At 39.3% G+C, this 18,089-nt stretch overlaps 1 protein-coding gene across 1 annotated transcript; it reads left to right on the top strand.

Annotated features, from left to right (window-relative positions):
- The first annotated feature begins 1,045 nt into the window (after window positions 1-1,045).
- Window positions 1,046-2,278, top strand: LOC130718523 (NDR1/HIN1-like protein 1). The gene has a single exon (XM_057569122.1). The coding sequence runs from the start codon at window positions 1,383-1,385 to the stop codon at window positions 2,013-2,015; it is 633 nt and encodes a 210-aa protein (XP_057425105.1). The 5' UTR covers window positions 1,046-1,382; the 3' UTR covers window positions 2,016-2,278.
- Window positions 2,279-18,089: the final 15,811 nt, after the last annotated feature.

Here is an 18,089-nt window from a genome sequence, read left to right as displayed (position 1 = left end):
CTCAACAAAAATAGGATAAAAAAGAGGAAAACAGTGTTGGCAAAAAAGGTGAAGAAAAATAATCTTTTTGAGCATACGACCGACCAACCGCTTTTTAGCGGGGTTCTACCGCTGCAAATTGCAATGTTTAAAAAATAAGCAAGAGAAACATGGTAATGAGGGTTTGCAATCGCCACAAATTATCGTGTGTGATTTTCCAGTACCCAAATTGTAATGGTTTTAAATATTTTTTTTTGGTACATCGAAAGATAAATTGTACCCACCAGGAATCGATCACTGGACCACCCTTTACCCAACTCATATGTCCCTCAACTCCTACCACTTGAACTATCCTCTAGAGACAAACTATTAATATCGCATTTTTCTTATTCTTTTCACTTTTCCTTGTAAAAAATTGCCGCAAACTGTGTAGGCCGATATATAATATTAAAAAAAAAGGGTTAAATAAGTTTTTTGTCTTTGTAAGATAGGTGCTAATTAGATTTAATCCCTAGAAAACATAGCTTTTAATCCTGGATATTAATTAAAATAGGTGAAATTAGCCACTGAAGTGTATTTTGTAGCGGTTTAAACGTCCACTAGCTTATATTGTGGCAATTAAATAATATACAAAAACCGTTACAAAATAAATGGCAGGTATTAAATTCATATATTTCATTATTAATGTCTGGATTAAAAGTTTAAAAAAATTGGATTAAATCCAATTCCCCCTAATTTTTTTTTTGTCTTGACCAAGGTTCTCCACTTCCGATAGCTATGAGAACAATCCCTGCTGAACCACTACACCAATCTACTTGCTTCAATTCCCCCTAATTTACAAGCACTAAAAACATATTTAAGTCAAAAAGAAAATATGAAGAGATATATATATTTTTTTTGAAACTGAAGAGAGAGATCATTACTGGAGAGAAAAATGAATGCTCAAATAACAAACATTTAGGTTGGACTCTTAGTAGGCACTAAAGCTTTCAAAAGACAATAATGCATTTTGTTTTGCATAAGTAGGAGAAGACATACGAAATGACCAAAATCACAGTTCACAAATTCCACAAACAGTTATACCAAATACCAATACCAAATTAGTAACTAAAAATGTAAATTTCCAATTTCACCGATCATCGACATACTATATGTCTTTATCTATCAGTCCAGCAAAGCAGCCTCCACCATTCAAATTCATTCACACATAACCTGTAACACCATCTTATCATCATCCCATCCCCTTCAATAAAACAGTTCATCATGTGAACAAAATTCACACCAATTAGCATCAACCACACGGAACCTCCTCATAATAATTCTCCTCCAAACTCTTACTTCACTTCACTCTCCATACTTGACTTGAATAACTTCACAACCACCACCACCAACACCACCACAACATGTCGATGAAGGAGTGCGATCATCACAAGGGAGCGAAGAGGAGGGCCTTCCGCCGCGTATTCTGCTGCATCGTGGTCTTCCTCTTCATCGTCCTTGTGACAATCCTCCTCATATGGGCAATCTTACGGCCAACAAAACCCACCTTCATCCTCCAAGACGTAACCGTCTACGCCTTCAACGCCACCGTACCGAACTTCCTAACCACCAACTTCCAAGTCACGTTAACCTCACGCAACCCCAACGAACACATCGGAGTCTACTACGACCGCCTCAGCACCTACGTCACTTACCGGAGCCAGCAGGTGACCTACCGGACCGCCATCCCGCCGTCGTACCAGGGCCACAAAGAGTTCGACGTTTGGTCGCCGTTTGTGTCCGGTAACAGCGTCCCCGTCGCGCCGTTTAATTTTGTTGGGCTTGGGCAGGACCAGGCTAACGGCAATGTTTTCATCACCGTTAAAGTTGACGGCAGGGTCCGGTGGAAGGTTGGTGCGTTTGTTTCCGGCCGTTATCATCTCTATGTGCGGTGTCCGGCGTATATCTCACTTGGGTCGCGCGGTAACGGCGTCTTTGTCGGAGAAAATAACGCCGTTAAGTATCAGGTGGTCCAGCGCTGCTCCGTTAGCGTTTGAATATTCTTGATCTGATTTCACTTCAGTGATTTACTATTCTCTCTCTCTCTCTCTCTCTCTCTATTTAATTGTATTTTATACGTACGTATTTTGATTTTCCACTGTAATTCTACGTGTAACTTGTGTATTTCTAAATTTTACATCTTTGCTATAGAAAAATGTGAAATAGATGTCAGCAAAATTACACGTTGTAACATGCCAATGTAATTGAGCCACGATGGTAATAAATTTTAGCAAAAAGCAATTTATAACTATACAAAGAATGTGATATCTTGATTAGTTAAATGGAATTTTTTGACTGACCCTTTTTCTCATTTTAGGTGGGTTAACAACGACAGTATATTTTATGGAAATTTATGTAATTTGTTCAGGTATGATAAGGTTTATTGGTAATCTTATCCTAAATAGATCAATATTATCAAATTAAGTATATATTTGGGGTAAGTTTTTTATAACCCCATTTTTCCTTCACTTATGTACTATTTTAATTTTTTTCTTTTCATGCTCTCTTTCGTATAAGTATATTAATTGTTCATATATCGCCCTGTATATAATTTTTTTTTGGGTACTGCTCTGGTGCCTTTGTAAAAAAAGGCACAAAAAAAGGGTATGGTATTTTTAGTCTATTTTGTAGAATATTTATGCCTAGATTACAAATTATAAAAATTTATTTCAGTCTTCCGTATAATAATTATGAAATATCTAGCCAGCTAAGGTAAAAAGGTATGAAACCTTAAATTAAAGGAGTACCAAATTAAATAAATCATCTTTTTTCTTTACATAACTTTTGTGATAATTTAATATATTTTCTCCGATGAAGTTGTGGTTGTTTAATTCGCTCATACTTTTATATATTTCGTTATTTTAAAAAAATATTTCGGGTTTTTATAAATTTTATGTGTCACTGTTCAAAAAATAAAATTTAATTTATGTCTCAATTAGGATAACAAATGAGCGTATGATGAAGCATTCCGTGTCATTTTCTTTCGTTTTCTCAATAATACTCTGACGTGATGATTCGCGGTTTTTTGGTTTGTGTCTCCTATTTTCTATTCTATGTCCTTTTTCATTGTGTTGGTATATACTATTTATGTATATGTATATTCATGTACCGAAAAAAAATGTATATGTATATTCACATGCCTTTATACATGCCTTTCTATGACCACTTTAATTAATTATTTATGTTTGTTATTATATTGCTTTTTTCTCTTGCTTTGCTTTGAGAGATTTATATTCAGCTGGGAGATATACCTACCTGCACCCTGAGTTCCAGGTTCCATTTGATGTATATATACTTTTGGATAAAAAGGTTGTATTGTGGGATGTTATTACGTTGGAAGAAATTAAAGTGGATGAAGCTTCGAGAAAAAGTTAACCAGCACTATAGCAACTTAAATTAATTTTCTGAAATATGAGAATAGGTATAGGGGTAATGGCACATTATAGAAGGGGTTGTAGCCTAGCCTTGTAGGCGTCTTTCGGTAGAGTGCGGTTCTATATGTAGCTCCACATGGCATGGTGGTGGTGGTCCTTATCAAAATCGATCACTCACCAACTTTGGCAACTATAGGAAAGAAAATAAGCTTTCCTTCCATTAAGTGCATTGACGAGTAGTCCTTATCTTCATCTCTTTTCTCTAATCAAATCAATGCTATAATGAGGCAAGCTAGCACCATATAGTTGGCATTTGAGCACCATCATGATTGTGCATATCAATATTTTCAAAGCCAGATCGGAGAGTAAATTAATGGTCCAAATTTTCAACTACATGGAGTGTTTATTATGAATAAATATACACATATTTGTGATGACGGATATGTTAGTTATTCATATTATTTGAGACTATCCTACTGTAATTTCTAGGGAATATTTTGGTATTATTCCTTACTTTCCTCTTTTTATTATAATTTGATTGTTATATATAAAATCTTTCAGTCTCGCCTACGGTTGTCGTGAGATCGCAATCTCTTACATGATATCAGATTAAGGTTGCAAACCCTAGTCATTAAACTCTCTGCGTAGTCCCTCTCTTTCCTGTCTCCCTCATGGCCGACAACAAAACGGCTCCAGTACAATCCATTTTGTTTACGACCATCATTCACATGATCACACAATTCGTCAATCTTATAACAATTTCCTCCTTTGGAAAAAGAAAGTTGCCTCTTTTCTCTGCTCCCAAAACCTGTTCCACCTGATTGACGGGTTTGTTGCATCGCCAACACCCTTCTTGAAGCAAAAGTTTTCTTCTGCTACCTCTCCAGGTGTTATGTGTCCGGGTGTGTCCTCATTCCAAATTCTTGATTTTCTCAATGGAAAACTCAGAATCACAATGTTCTCAACCTTCTCATTTATTCCTTAACTAAGGAAGCCTTCTCTCAGACTCTTAATTCTGAAACTGCCAAAAATGTCTAGGGCGTCACTTTGCCAATGCTTCACGTAATAAGGCACGTGAACTTCGCTTCTGTGACGAGCTACAACTCATGTGTCGTGGTTCCGACTTCGTGACTGATTATAGCAAGAAACTTTGTACTATGTGTAATTAGTTGACAACAATTGGTTCTCTTGTTGCCAATGACAATAAGGTTCACTAGTTCCTTCGTGGCCTAGGCTCCTCATGTGCGAAATTATCCACAAGACAGCTTGATCAAGTTCCTTTGCCTCTGTTCAGTGACGTCCTCTCCAAATCTAATGATCAAGTTCTTTTTCCTCTGTTCAACTACAACTTTTCTTGCCCAAAATAAGTCACACTCGTCTTCTGAAAATCTGCAGCCACGTAATGGCCCTCAAGGTAAAATTTCCACCGTAGCTCTCATGGAGGTCCGCATAACTGCAACCACAGCGGAGGTTGTAAAATCTTGATCTAACGAATGGCCTTACAGTAACAACATGAGTGTTTCCAGTACATTTTGTCCTCACTGACGTGCTTCCTGATAAAAATTCCCAGTATGTCATCCATCCTCCAAGGTAAGTACACTTAACATTGAAGTTTTTATAAGTTGAGCTCCCGAAAAGAAGATGCATCTTGTTGTCATGAGTAGTACCAATCAAATATTTTATGTCATCCTTGACTGTATAGTCTTACACCTATACAGTCTTGAAATAACTCTTGTTCGGATGCGGGATTATTCATTCATATGTCCTTACGCCTAGAAGCCTTGTCAGGAGCCTCTCATTTTACGTTCCTCATAGCATCGACGATCACTCCCCGTCCTCGTCGGCCCCAGTGTCACAAAGGTTCTGGTCGTCGTTCTTCTTATGTTCCCCGCTGCCAAATTCGCCGTGACCAAGGCCATTATGCCGACAAACGTCCTCTCTAGTGGACTAAGCATTCTGAGTCTGCTAACTTGGATCAATCTATTGTTGTTGGTGTTCTTTGGATGAGTCTGGCCAATCACGTTGGTATTTGGATACGCGTGCTACCTTCATATCAGTTTATCCTTGTCTCAACTGACTAATTCACATGAATATATATAATGTTAATGAAGGTGTTAGTTCTCATTCTTTTTATAATATTGTTCCCATAACGAATGTTTTGGTTGTGCCTCATATTACTAAAACCCTTGTCTCTGTTAGAAAGCTCACTAAAAATCGTGATGCTATAGGTGTTTTGTTCAATGCCTCATTTCTTTTTCAGAAACAAAAGACAAGAGCCATAATGACACAGGGAAGATGTGAGCAAGGGTTATATGTGTTGGATTGTGGACCTCAGGTTTCTCTTTCTACACACTCTACGTCAAAACTTGGGTCTTTTGAGCTTTGGAAATCACGGTTGGCCGGTTGGGTCACATTAATTTTGAGGTTATTAGTTTTTTAGTAGACAATGTCTTTTCTCATTTTTTCAATTTTTCCTAAGCCAGTCAGTTGTATTGCTTGTCAGATGGCTAAAAGTAAGCGATTTAATTGTCATGTAAATACTGAATGAGTTTCTGTTTTATTGATCTCATTCGTTGTGATTTATGGGGCTCATATCTAGTTACTTTGGTTACTGGTTCACATTTTTTTGTTGTGGGTGACTTCTCTCATTTTTTTGTTGTGATTTATTTTATGACATAAGTCAAATTTTTATGATTTGCTTCTTCAATTTAGGACCTTTATGGAAAATCAATCTGACAACACATTAAAGATTTTTCAAAGTGATAATAACACTGAATACACAAATAAGAAAGTGCAAGCCTTATTTGCTTCTTCTAGTGTGCTTCATTGCTGATAAGTGTCGAATTTACGTGATTTTCCATATTAGAATCGTCACTTATTTGTTCTTAACATGTGATTTATTCCTCAAACTATCCCTCATTTTCATAAGTTGTAAATATTTAGATTTTATAATTAGTATTTTGTCTTAAATATAATCTTAATCATAATTAAACTTTACTTTTTGATTTTAGGAGAAATATTGATGAAGATCCAAGCAATTAAGTGAAAGTTGAAGATCTAGAAAGAGGGGTGGCGCTTAGCACCATTTGAACAGGGGAAACCCCACCTTTGAAGGAAGCTTGGCGCTTAGCGCCATTTAAGGCGGTTCCAGACTATTTTAAAGTGGCGCTTAGCACCAAATGCTTGATCTGCTTCATTTAAAAGCTCGAATTGAACAGAGAAAATGGGGCTTTTTGCAACTTCTTCAGATTTTGAGAGAGAGAGCTCGACCAGAATAGAGAGGACACTTGGGTGCACGGATTCTTGATCATCCGATGAGCTGGGAACGGTTCTAGGACGTCACGGGTCGCCGCTTTCACCTTAGTTTTCTCTTGTAAGCTTTGTAAGCAATCCATGGATATGTGTTGCTAAGTTTCTTTCTTGGATTTGGATGTAGCCTTTAACTATGATGTGTTTCTCATGATTTCTATATGTATTGGCTTCCATGTCAGATTTAATATTGTTGTTCCTTTGTTATGATTGTCTGCATTTTAGCTAATGTTTGTGTGTGCCAAGATGTCGGACAAGATGTTGTACCAACGTGCTATGACATTTGTCCCTGGAAGATGTTCTGTTACTTGGCAGTTTTTGTGAAGTTTTGTGTTGATTACTTGGTGATCAAGTTAGGTTATTGTTGGAAGCTTCTGTGCGCCGTCAAAGGAGATATTAAGTGTAGTCAAACCCGATTCACAAGGGTTTGATTTGGAGTTAATTGTGGAAGTTTGCAGCTGCACCTTAAATCTTGGTTTTTGTAAGATTTTGTGCAGATTTTGTTAAGTGTTTGTTTCTGAAGCAACTTTCTGATATCGTGTATGTGGACTCTGTGCTCTTTCAAGCCCAACGAAGACAAGGCCTGGAAGACTATTACTTATGAAGATCCAAGACCTAGTTTCTAGGTATCGAGTGAGTGTTTTGTATTAGGTTTTTCATTGAGTTCATACTGGGTGTACTCTTAGTAGCTTTGTGCCATTGTTGTAAGCTAAGAGCTGAGTTGTTATGTGTGATCTTGAGATCTGTCTTTGTAACTCTTGTGAGAGTTCAATCACTGTGGCAGCGATTGTGTGGTAGTTGAACTCGGGCAGTTCTTGTGAGACATTTTGTGTACAATTTCTCTATAATAGTGGATTATCTTTCTTGGGTGAAAATCCTCCAGACGTAGGTGATATTGCACTGAACTGGGTTAACAATCTCTCGTGTGATTTTAGTTTTTCTGTCATTTAACTTGCTGCACTGTTTGCTGTATTGTGTGTAATGTTGTACAAGATGTGTTAGACATCTGGTAAAACATATGTCCTACGGTTGCCAGAATTTCAATTGGCACCAGAGCAGGCACCCTTGTTCTACTATTGTGTGAAATCTAGGGAAAAACTTATGGTATTATGGACAACAACAAGGAAGGAGGATTTGTTCATAGGCCACCAATCTTGGATGGTACTAACTATGACTACTGGAAAGCACGCATGATTACATTTCTTAGATCCATTGATAGAAATACTTGGAAATCTATTGTCAAAGGCTGGAAGCACCCGGTGAAGAGTGACAAAGAAGGAACTTCAACCACTGAATTGAAGTCAGAGGAAGAATGGACCAAGGAAGAAGATGATGAAGTTCTAGCAAACTCAAATGCACTGAATGCCATCTTCAATGGAGTGGACAAGAACATGTTCAGATTGATCAACACCTGTACTATGGCTAAGGATTCATGGGAAATGTAACACCCCGATTTCCAGGTGTCACTTAAGTAACTAAAAATAAACTTTACGCGGAAAACCAGGTATATTTTTTTCGATTCCTTTTTAATTAAAGCGATAGAAAATAAAGACAAAACCCATCAACTAAACTAACCGATGTACAAACATATATACATGTACAGCCTCAGCTGCACGTCAACGTCATGCGCACTCGCAGTGACCTCAAAGTAGTGTGCCCGTAGGCAAATATGTACAGAACCAGTAATGTAAGTAAGAAAGTTTTAAGTACAGTCATCCAAGAGAAAGTCGGCTCCAAAAATGGCCTCAACAAAAGACCCCTATATTCCGACAGACTCTCTGTGATTCCTCATCAAGAGAACCACACAAAAATCCATGTATCGAGAACCTACCCTGTCCCAAAAGTAAGACGAATCAGAGCTCTACACAAAATATGACGCTGCCTAACCTACCCTCCCAGTACCGCTCATAGCTCCTCCTTCTCCCCCTCGTCGCTCGGCGAGTAGCTGTCCACATCACTGTCGGAGTCAGAGTCGGAATCCACCGTGATCATCTCGGTGTCCAAGTCCACGACCTCCCTCCTAACTGTCCTGCGCACCGTCCTAGTCAAGCCCGTCTCAACATCCACCTCTCCAGTAAGAACATCCTCCTCCACCACCCGAACCAGGGGATCCACACGGTAGCCGCGCGGTGGAGTAAAAGGAAAACGACGTGAGGCAGATGGAACAACGGACTCCCTCTTCGGCTGCACGAGCCTCGAGGACGACGCCACGTCGGTAGGATCGATAGCAGTAGCAGGAGGTGGCGCAACAGGAGTAGCAACATCAACCTCAATCTCGGCTGGGTCCTCGTCATCGGAAGAAGATGAAGTCGGAGGTGGTGCAGGTGGTCCTCGACCAGTACCTGGTCCACAGCGAACTGAAGGCGGCAAGTCAAAGCTCAGCTCCATGCGTCGTAGCACTCCCCTCATCAAACGTCCACGCTCGTCTGTCCGGTCCTCCATGACCCTTCCCCGGTATGTCGCTCGATGACCCGCAACATCGATCACCCAAGCGGTGGGGGCATGACGGTCCACCAACTCATACCTGATCCCCCCCGAGGGAGAGACCATCGAAAACCAGTCCGCCATCGACATCTGGCAGCAGGCCGACCGCCCAAACACAAACATGAAACCAAAGCCAAGGCGCTAGGGTCAACTCACGGAAATAAGTAATTATACACTCAACATGTGATTGGGGTATAGATATATATATGTTTATGTATATATATTAATAATCCTAGCATGTTATTGGCTCTAACAATGCTTCAATAATTCAAACAGCATACAATTCCAGTTAGAGTGAATGTATGCGTGAAATGCAATTCAATATGATCCGGATAGTTGTTTGGGATGGGCACCTCGAGACCGCACGACACAGGCCTAGTGTCGCCAACTCTGCTCGGATGTCGCTTACAAACCCATGCATAGTCGGATCAGCCCCAACCATCAATGGTCGTGCCACTCTGCCCGCTATGCCGAAGATACACCCAGGTGTTCTTCGATGAAGGCAATTCCCCAACCTTCGTGAAGCATTCCCGTTCTTCACCGAGGCCTAATCTTTCGATCGTACAAACCTCGAATGATGCATGATGCAATATGGTTAGCCAATCATCGATTCGTCCTCACAACGCAAGTGTTTAGCTCAAAACCCAAGAGTTTAGTGTCGGTCAATACAACACAACTCCAACAACAAGAGTACTAAAGTACTCGGTGACTTTCAATCATCACCGTGGCTCACCCCCCTGGTGTCCAGCAATTCTCCAGAACCCACAACAAAAGTCGACTTTTCCCCGTCTTTCGCAATTATTTTCCCCTTTAGCTTTCCTATGTTTATTCGTTAATAAAAATGTTTCGAATTGAATTAGTCAAGTTATGAGTTTAGTTCTTGAATACTAAATTCTCTAGTTTTCGAAATTCTATTCATTCTAAGTTTTCCAAAAAAATCCACCAAAAGCAATTCCCGGGGAAAGTCTAAGTATACCAACGAATAGCTAAGTCTCAAACCCCACGTTTGAACTTGCCTAGGGTTGTTTCCCCAACCCGAAATATCAAAGATAACCAATTCAATGATTCTCCACTCCGAAGTCGCGTCAAAACGCACAATTCAATAACATCTCAATATCATAAGTTATGGAAAACATCACAACATTAATTCATCATCATAATCAATATCAAAGTAAAGCATAAGTCGAATTTATCGACGCCTATCATGCAATCTTAGCTAATAGGTAAGTTGCCCTAACCTCGAGTTGCTCCAGCCTCGTGGTCTAAGTTTTCTTCACACAATTGCTCTGAGAAACCCAAAGTTCCTTCAACTGAACCTCGGAGAAAACAAAGCAGAAATCCAACAAAATCGATTAGCTCGATCACAATACAACTCATTAACGATAGACAAAGCATCGAAGCTTCAGAATACAACAATCGAGTACGAAAGAACAAGTTTTCGAAAACGAAAAACTCTACCCCATCCACACAACCATGCTCTCGGCCAAAAGAGGAAAAGAGCTCCGGCTCTTTTTCTTCGATCTAATCTGATTACAAGGTAGTTTTAGGGTAAAACTAGGGTAAAGAAACTGTCGGAAAAATTTTCGGACGATCGGATCGAAATACGGCTATTCAGGGGCGTTTTGGTCCAAAATAAAAGCTCAAAACCTCAAAGTTAAAACTTCAGAAAACAAATTTGACAGCGATGTTCCTAACGACATTCGTAGCAACTAATCCTAAAGGCACGAAGTCGGATTGCGACTTTTCGACATTAAAGTTTCGATATGTGCACAAAAAGGGTTTTGAATCAGTTTTTCAGATCCTTGACAACTCGATCAAAATCGGCGAATATCGGCGAGTGTTCTATGCTCTTGGGCAAGTACAGAAGATACCCCAAGCGAAAAATCAAGAAAAACGGATAGTTTTACGAAAAGCTCGAAACTTTGAGCACAGAAACGACTAAAGAAACGCAGTAGAAACAATGATCAGAGGTAAGAATCAAGCTAGTTACCTCGATACCTTGAAGTAGGGACAAACAGCTCGAAGATCGGTCGAGTTTTGGCGAAAATCTCCTCTCCTCCTTTCTCTCCTCAACTCGCGGCCTCAAGAGTAGAAAATGTGAAGATATTTTGATTTTTCAACTATTTATAGGAAGGTGAAATCGCGGGAAAATGAATATTTCGCGATTCCGATTTTTGCAGCACGTTCATCGGTGAATTCTAAGAGAGATTCTGGCGACAGAATTCCAGAACTCAAAACAAATCTCTATAATCAGGGAAAAACGATCCAAAATGATCCAAAAGCGGTGTAAGTTAATCTGTCCCGAAAAACAACTTTTTGCTGTGATGGTCAGACGACAAAACTTTGTTCTGAAGAAAGATTGGAAACATCGAAACAAATCTGGCCAGGCGGACGGAAACTTCGTTAAAAGCTCCGAATAGAAAAAGTCTTCATTCAGCGATTGAATTTAGGGTTTTGAAGAAAAGAAATAAGCGTCGTCGGACTTCCGAGAATTGAAACCTATCGTGCGTACAGTCCAGGGTTCCGAAATGAAACACTGGTCGAAGGAAAAATAAAGAGAACTTCTTATTTTTCCAAGGATTTGAAATCTCACTTAAACATTGCTTTAAGAGCGAAATTAGCCTATTCTGGACACTCTCACCATAAGGCAGGTGTGCAGACGACTCGTACTAACTCCGAAAACGACTATGAAGCAATCCTCAAGCAATTCCTGAACTTTCTTCTTCATTAATCTTTCTCAAATAGCTAACTCCTGTCACGCTTACACTGATCCTACGCGTGAGTCGGAAAGGTAACTAGTTCTACAAATCCAGGTCTTACAGGAAATCCTCAGGGTGGCTCATGAAGGCACTACATGAGTGAGAGTGTCAAAGCTTCAACTTCTCACCACTCAATTTGAGAATCTGAAGATGAAGGAGGATGAAACTGTTTCTGAATTTCACATGAGGGTGCGAGACATGGAAAATCCATCATTTGCTCTTAGAGAACAGATGTATGAGGAAAAGCTTGTCAGAAAAATACTTAGGTCCTTACCTAAGAGATTTGATATGAAGGTTACAACTATTGAGGAAGCTCAGGATATTGGCAATATAAAGGTTGATGAACTGATTGACTCTTTGCAAACCTTTGAGATGTCACTTAATGATAGATCATATAAGAAGAATAAAAGCATAGCATTTGTATCAAATACTGAAGATATTGATCTAAGTGATAAAGAGTCTGATGAAAATATGTCTGAGACAATAGCTATTCTTGGAAGAAAATTCAACAAAGTTATGAGGAGGTTTGAAAGAAGGCATAGACCAAATGTGCCAGACAAGCGGTCTAATATTGGGAAGAACTCTGATTTTGTTCGCAGAAACAAGGAAGAGGACAAACCTAACAAAAGCAAAGGAGTTCAATGTCATGAATGCGAAGGATATGGGCATATTAAAGCAGAATTTGCAACTTATCTAAAGAAGCTAGGAAAAGGAATGGTGGCGACTTGGTCAGATGATGATACAAGAGGAAGATGAACCCGGTTCATAAGGGTTTGGTTTGGAGTTAATTGTGGAAGTTTGCAGCTGCACCTTAAATCACGGTTTTGAAGATTTTGTGCAGATTTTGTTAAGTGTTTGTTTCTGAAGCAACTTCCTGATATCGTATGTGTGGACTATGTGCTCTTTCAAGCCCAACGAAGACAAGGTCTGGAAGACTATTACTTATGAAGATCCAAGATCTAGTTTCTAGGTATCGAGTGAGTGTTTTCTATTAGGTTTTTCATTGAGTTCATACTAAGTGTGCTCTTAGCAGCTTTATGCCATTGTTGTAAGCTAAGAGCTGAGTTGTTCTGTGTGACCTTGAGATCTGTCTTTGTAACTCTTGTGAGAGTTCAATCACTGTGGCAGTGATTGTGTGTGAGAAAGTGAGAGGGGGCTCTCATACTTAGGGGGAGACCTAAGTAATAAGCCACGGGTAGAGATAGATAGAAAAGGTAGTTTAACTGGGGCAGTTCTTGTGAGACCTTTTGTGTACAATTTCTATATAATAGTGGATTATCTTTCTCGGGTGAAAACCCTCCAGACGTAGGTGATATTGCACCCAACTGGGTTAACAATCTCTCGTTTGATTTTAGTTTTTCTGTCATTTAACTTGCTCCATTGTTTGTTGTATTGTGTGTAATGTTGTATAAGATGTCTTAGACATCTGGTAAAACATCTGTCCTACGGTTGCCAAAATTTCAAATATATGATAATATCGTTTTTATTACATGATCCAATGATTTTCTCTTGTTCTTAATTCTATGTTTTAGTTTGCGCACCTAGAACATATCGATTGATTCGGCATAAGAGCAGAAGCTACTAGGGGTGTAAGCGGGTACAGTCCAATCCGCGAATCCGATCAAACTGATCCGAACCGAACACATTATGGTGGGTTGGATTGGATCATCGGTTCGGTTCGGATTTTTTTTACCGCATCCGATCACTAATGTTCGGGTATCGGATTTGAGAATTGAAAAACTGATCGATCCGAACCAACCCAATGAATTGAGAATTGTTATTTACAATCATCCCAAACATTCTATTCCATTTCATTGTCTATTTATATTTGTATTGGAGATGTTGGTTTTATTTGGATTATATGAATTATGTCATTATTGAATGTTTTGTTCTTTGGAAATGTTGAATTTTTCTATTTTTTATATATTTTTTCACGTTTTTAGAATAATTTTCATACAAATTTTTAAATAATATTTTTTTATTCCAAATCCGACCATCCGATCCGAACCAATCCAATTGAGATCGGGTTGGTTTGGTTCGGATTAAGAAGCAAAAATTAGGATATTCGAACCAATCCAAACCGAACCTATTTAGTTGGTTCGGACATTTAAACACCCTAAATCCGAACCAATCCGGTCCGATTACACCCCTAGAAGCTACGACGTCTCGAGTCCGACCTTGAGTTAATCATATAATAAATCTAATTGCTAGAAATAGAGTTAGGTTTGTTAGTCCCTTAAACATCTGAGCTTAAAGATAACTTAGCTTTTCTATGCATGTGAGGAATCAGTGTTTAGGAAAGTGAGTTATAGATATCCACTCATGTGAGGAATCAATGAAGTAGGGTAGAAATGGTGTAGATGAATCATAGATTGGAATGAATTTGCATACAGAATCACATGACACTAGTAGTTAAACGTTGAACTCCAAGTCCAACAGTTTTCTCTCTTGATATCTACCTTTTTTATTCTCGCTTTGTTTAAATGTGCTTTTAGTTACCGAAACAATCATAAATCTTTTGGAAATTCAATGCTTGAGTAGTCTAACTAGAGAACGAAATTTGTGTTAGAAATTCCCTGCGGATACGACAAAACCCTATGTTATACTACAATTGAATCTTGAGGATTTTGAAAGTAGTATCGGTGTAGAAAAAATATCTCAACAATTGCTTCTCATATCCCTACACTAAGGCACAAAATAGTCGAGTTGAATGGAATCATCAACATATACTGGAGCTTGGTCTTTCTATGCACCACTCTCATGTTCTAACTTTTTATTGGTTGAAGCTTTCAGCACAACAGTTTATATTATCAATCACATCCCTACAAAGGATCTTTTGATCAGACACTAGTTTCACTTCTGTTATGTCTCACCTGTGTGCGAAAATTTTCATCCTTTTGAATGTTGGGGATTTCCTAGCCATCAACCCTATGTGAAACAAAAATTCCTTCCTCGGAGCTCACCATCTATATTTTTGGGCTATAATAGTCAACAGAAAGGCTTCAAGTGCTTGGATCTGGAAACCTCTCGGATTTATGCCACCCATCATGCTAACTTTGATGACTTTATATTCCCTTTTGTAGGTTCTTCTTCATTGCCTGACTTTAATGTTCCAGTCTCCGGCCTCTTTTAATGAACCATCTCCTGGTCTGAAGCCTTCCATAGCCTCTTCTCCTTCAATCGCTGCGCACGACTCACCAAGATCGGTTTCGCTTCCTTGCCTGTCTTGTAGTGTATTTGAGTCATCAGCTATTACCTCAGCTTCTACTCCAACTTCCTCGGTCCATGCATCACTGACACTAGCTGTCGTTACACCATATCCTATTGAGATCTCTAAATCCTCTTCCTTAGTTGCATCACCTACTCCTTCATCTACCTCTGCATCACCTCCACGATGTATGCAGACATGAGCTCAGAAAGGTATTTCCTGTCTTAATCCTCAGTATGCTCTTGTGCACTAGAAGCTCATTGCTCTTCCTGCTGCCTTGAATGCCAACGTTGATCGCAAAGTTTTTGAATCATCTTTGAAGAATCCCCACTAGCTAGCTATTATGGAGGATAAACTCTCGGCTATACACAAAAAAAATACATGTACCATAGTTTCTCAACCTTCAGCAGTTAATGTCGTTGGAAGTAAGTGGGTGTTTTGTACCAAATACAACTGCGATGACACTTTTATGCACTTAAAGGCACGTTTGGTGGCTCAAGGTTTCATGCAAGTTCCAAGGTGTTAAAACAACTATTGTTTGTCTTTATATCTTGAATTGTTGCATTACTAGCAGCTCCATCAGTTGTCACCAAAAATTCTTTCCTTCATGGGACTCTTACTGAGATAGTATATATGGAGCATCCCCCGGGAGTTGTAGATCCATGTTTTCCTACGCATATATGTAAGCTAAATAAGGCCTTTATGAAGCGATCAAAAAATGCCAATCTGAAATCCTCCCATGTCATAGGAGGTAACTCAACATCTCTTCCTCTAACCAGATTGTCAAACCATATCTTCGCCATATCCTTCAGTCGGAAAGAAGCCAACTCCACTGTTTTCTGACTTGAACATCCCAAAGCTATGCAACGTCTATCTATATCATCAATAAATTGGTTAGGATCCTCTGACGCATTTGAACCAGAAAATGTTGGTGGCTCAAGCCGAAGAAAGTCTCTTAAGATCGTAGTATCCCTAACCTCTCCTTGGACAGCTGGGTTTCCCCTCTGCCCTAACACTGCACCAGCCAATAACTCATTGGACTGATGAGTCTTTGCTAACCCAGCAACTACATCAGCCATCCCCACGACTTGCCCAGTTGATGGTGAGGAAGCGGGGTCCCAATGGGCCTCTATTCGGGGTCCCCATGGGCCTCTATTCGGGGTCCTCCAACACGTCCATGACGACCATGTCCTCTCTGAAAAACAGGTACATGACCCCTCCAACCATGACCTCTGAGGCTTTACGATACAGTACTCTCATCACTCGATTCATCAAGAGGGACTCCTCTACCACGCATTCGAGGTGGCATATTTGTTTCTATAATTGCAAGGTAAGACAAAGTCAAGTTAAATTAGGAAAGTATTAATCAACTCACAACATAAACAAGAAGCATTTGTTTAAAGTGTCTAGAAGAAACTAAACGACCCTAGAAGATCTTTAATAGGGTCCTGAGCATGATTATGCTCAACTACGTATCACATTCATAACTCTTTCAAAGATAACCTAGCTTTGATACCAATTTTGTCATGACCCTACCTGGATGGTGACCGGCGCATAGGTTAATCATCCTAACCTAACAAGCCTTAACTAATTGCGCATAGAGATGGAAAGACTTTATAATATCTATATATGACATATTTATGCTTAAAGGAATTTTCTATAGAAAATTTGGCAGAGTCCCCCCTAAAATATGAACTATCCAAAATATTATAAGAGCATGTAATAACAAAATAATAGCAGCAAGTTAAAACAAAGCCTCCCAAAGCTATATAGGACCAAGGCTATATAATAAAGGTTCTAGTAGACCACATATTAAAGCCACTACGTAGATACAACGTACAAGTTAAAGTGACAATAACAAAACAAGTTTCAACTCAAACAGCATGGGTCAGACACAACAACACTAGTAGCCCTTTAGCAGAAGGGCCTCATGAAGGGTCCTAAGTCGACTGTCTAGAGGATGTGGTTGGTTCTGAAGGTATGAAAAACGGTAGAAAGGGGGGGTTTGAATAACGTTTTCAGTATAAAACTTCCACCTTAAAGATTTTGACAAATCTTTCGAGAACTTAAGTGCTAAAGATAAGAGATAGAAAAGCACACAAGGATTTTATCCTGGTTCACTTGATAAATCACTCAAGCTACTCCAGTCCACCCGTTAAGGTGATTTCTTCCTTCTTAGAATGAAGGCAATCCACTAATCAGGTAAGAGTTACAACTGCACTTGAAACCTACAAGTGACTAACAATTACACTGACTTAGCTCACACTAAGATTCACTCTCTTAGTCTTCTCTAGGATCCGATCAACCTTGATCTCCTAAAGGAACTAAACAAACTGTTTATCAAAGAATCGTTTACAAAAGATTTGCTTCTAAAAAGCTAATAGTAAACTCAATGAATTTCAGATGAAAGAAAACTTAGAAGATTTTCGAATATGTCTTGCGTATGTGAATGCTTCTTGCTTCTAACCGTTTCTTTCAGTCTTCAGCCTCTTTATATACTCCAAGGATTAGGGTTGAGCGATGCATGGGAAATGCTACCGTTGGAGGGCAGTTCTGGAAAATCCAGCTTCTGCAGTGGCTGAGAACGTTAGGTAGGTCGTCAGGAAGGTACAGTTGCTTTTGTACTTGGATAGCGACGCGACCTTTAAACCTAGGAGACTTCTGATCAGAGGAATGCTTCGTATTGGAACTTGTGAAGCCGGTTGATCAGAGTCAGAGGGAAAGCACAGATCCTCTGACCATTGTATCTTCTGATTCTGAACTCAGAGGGAAGAACATGGCCTTCAGAGTTTCTTGCTTCTGGACTTCAGAGTTTCCACTATTCAGCTTCTGGATCTTCAGAGTCTTCTACACCATCAGAACATCTGAACCTTCAGTGTTTCTTGGTTATCAGAACTTCTGGATCTTCAGAGCTTCAAGCGACTGAGTCCACATCAG

This window comes from Lotus japonicus, chromosome 5 (genome assembly GCF_012489685.1).
Source record: "Lotus japonicus ecotype B-129 chromosome 5, LjGifu_v1.2".
NCBI lineage: Eukaryota > Viridiplantae > Streptophyta > Magnoliopsida > Fabales > Fabaceae > Lotus > Lotus japonicus.
Note: the sequence above shows the minus strand (reverse complement) of the source record. Positions and strands in the feature narration are given on the sequence as shown.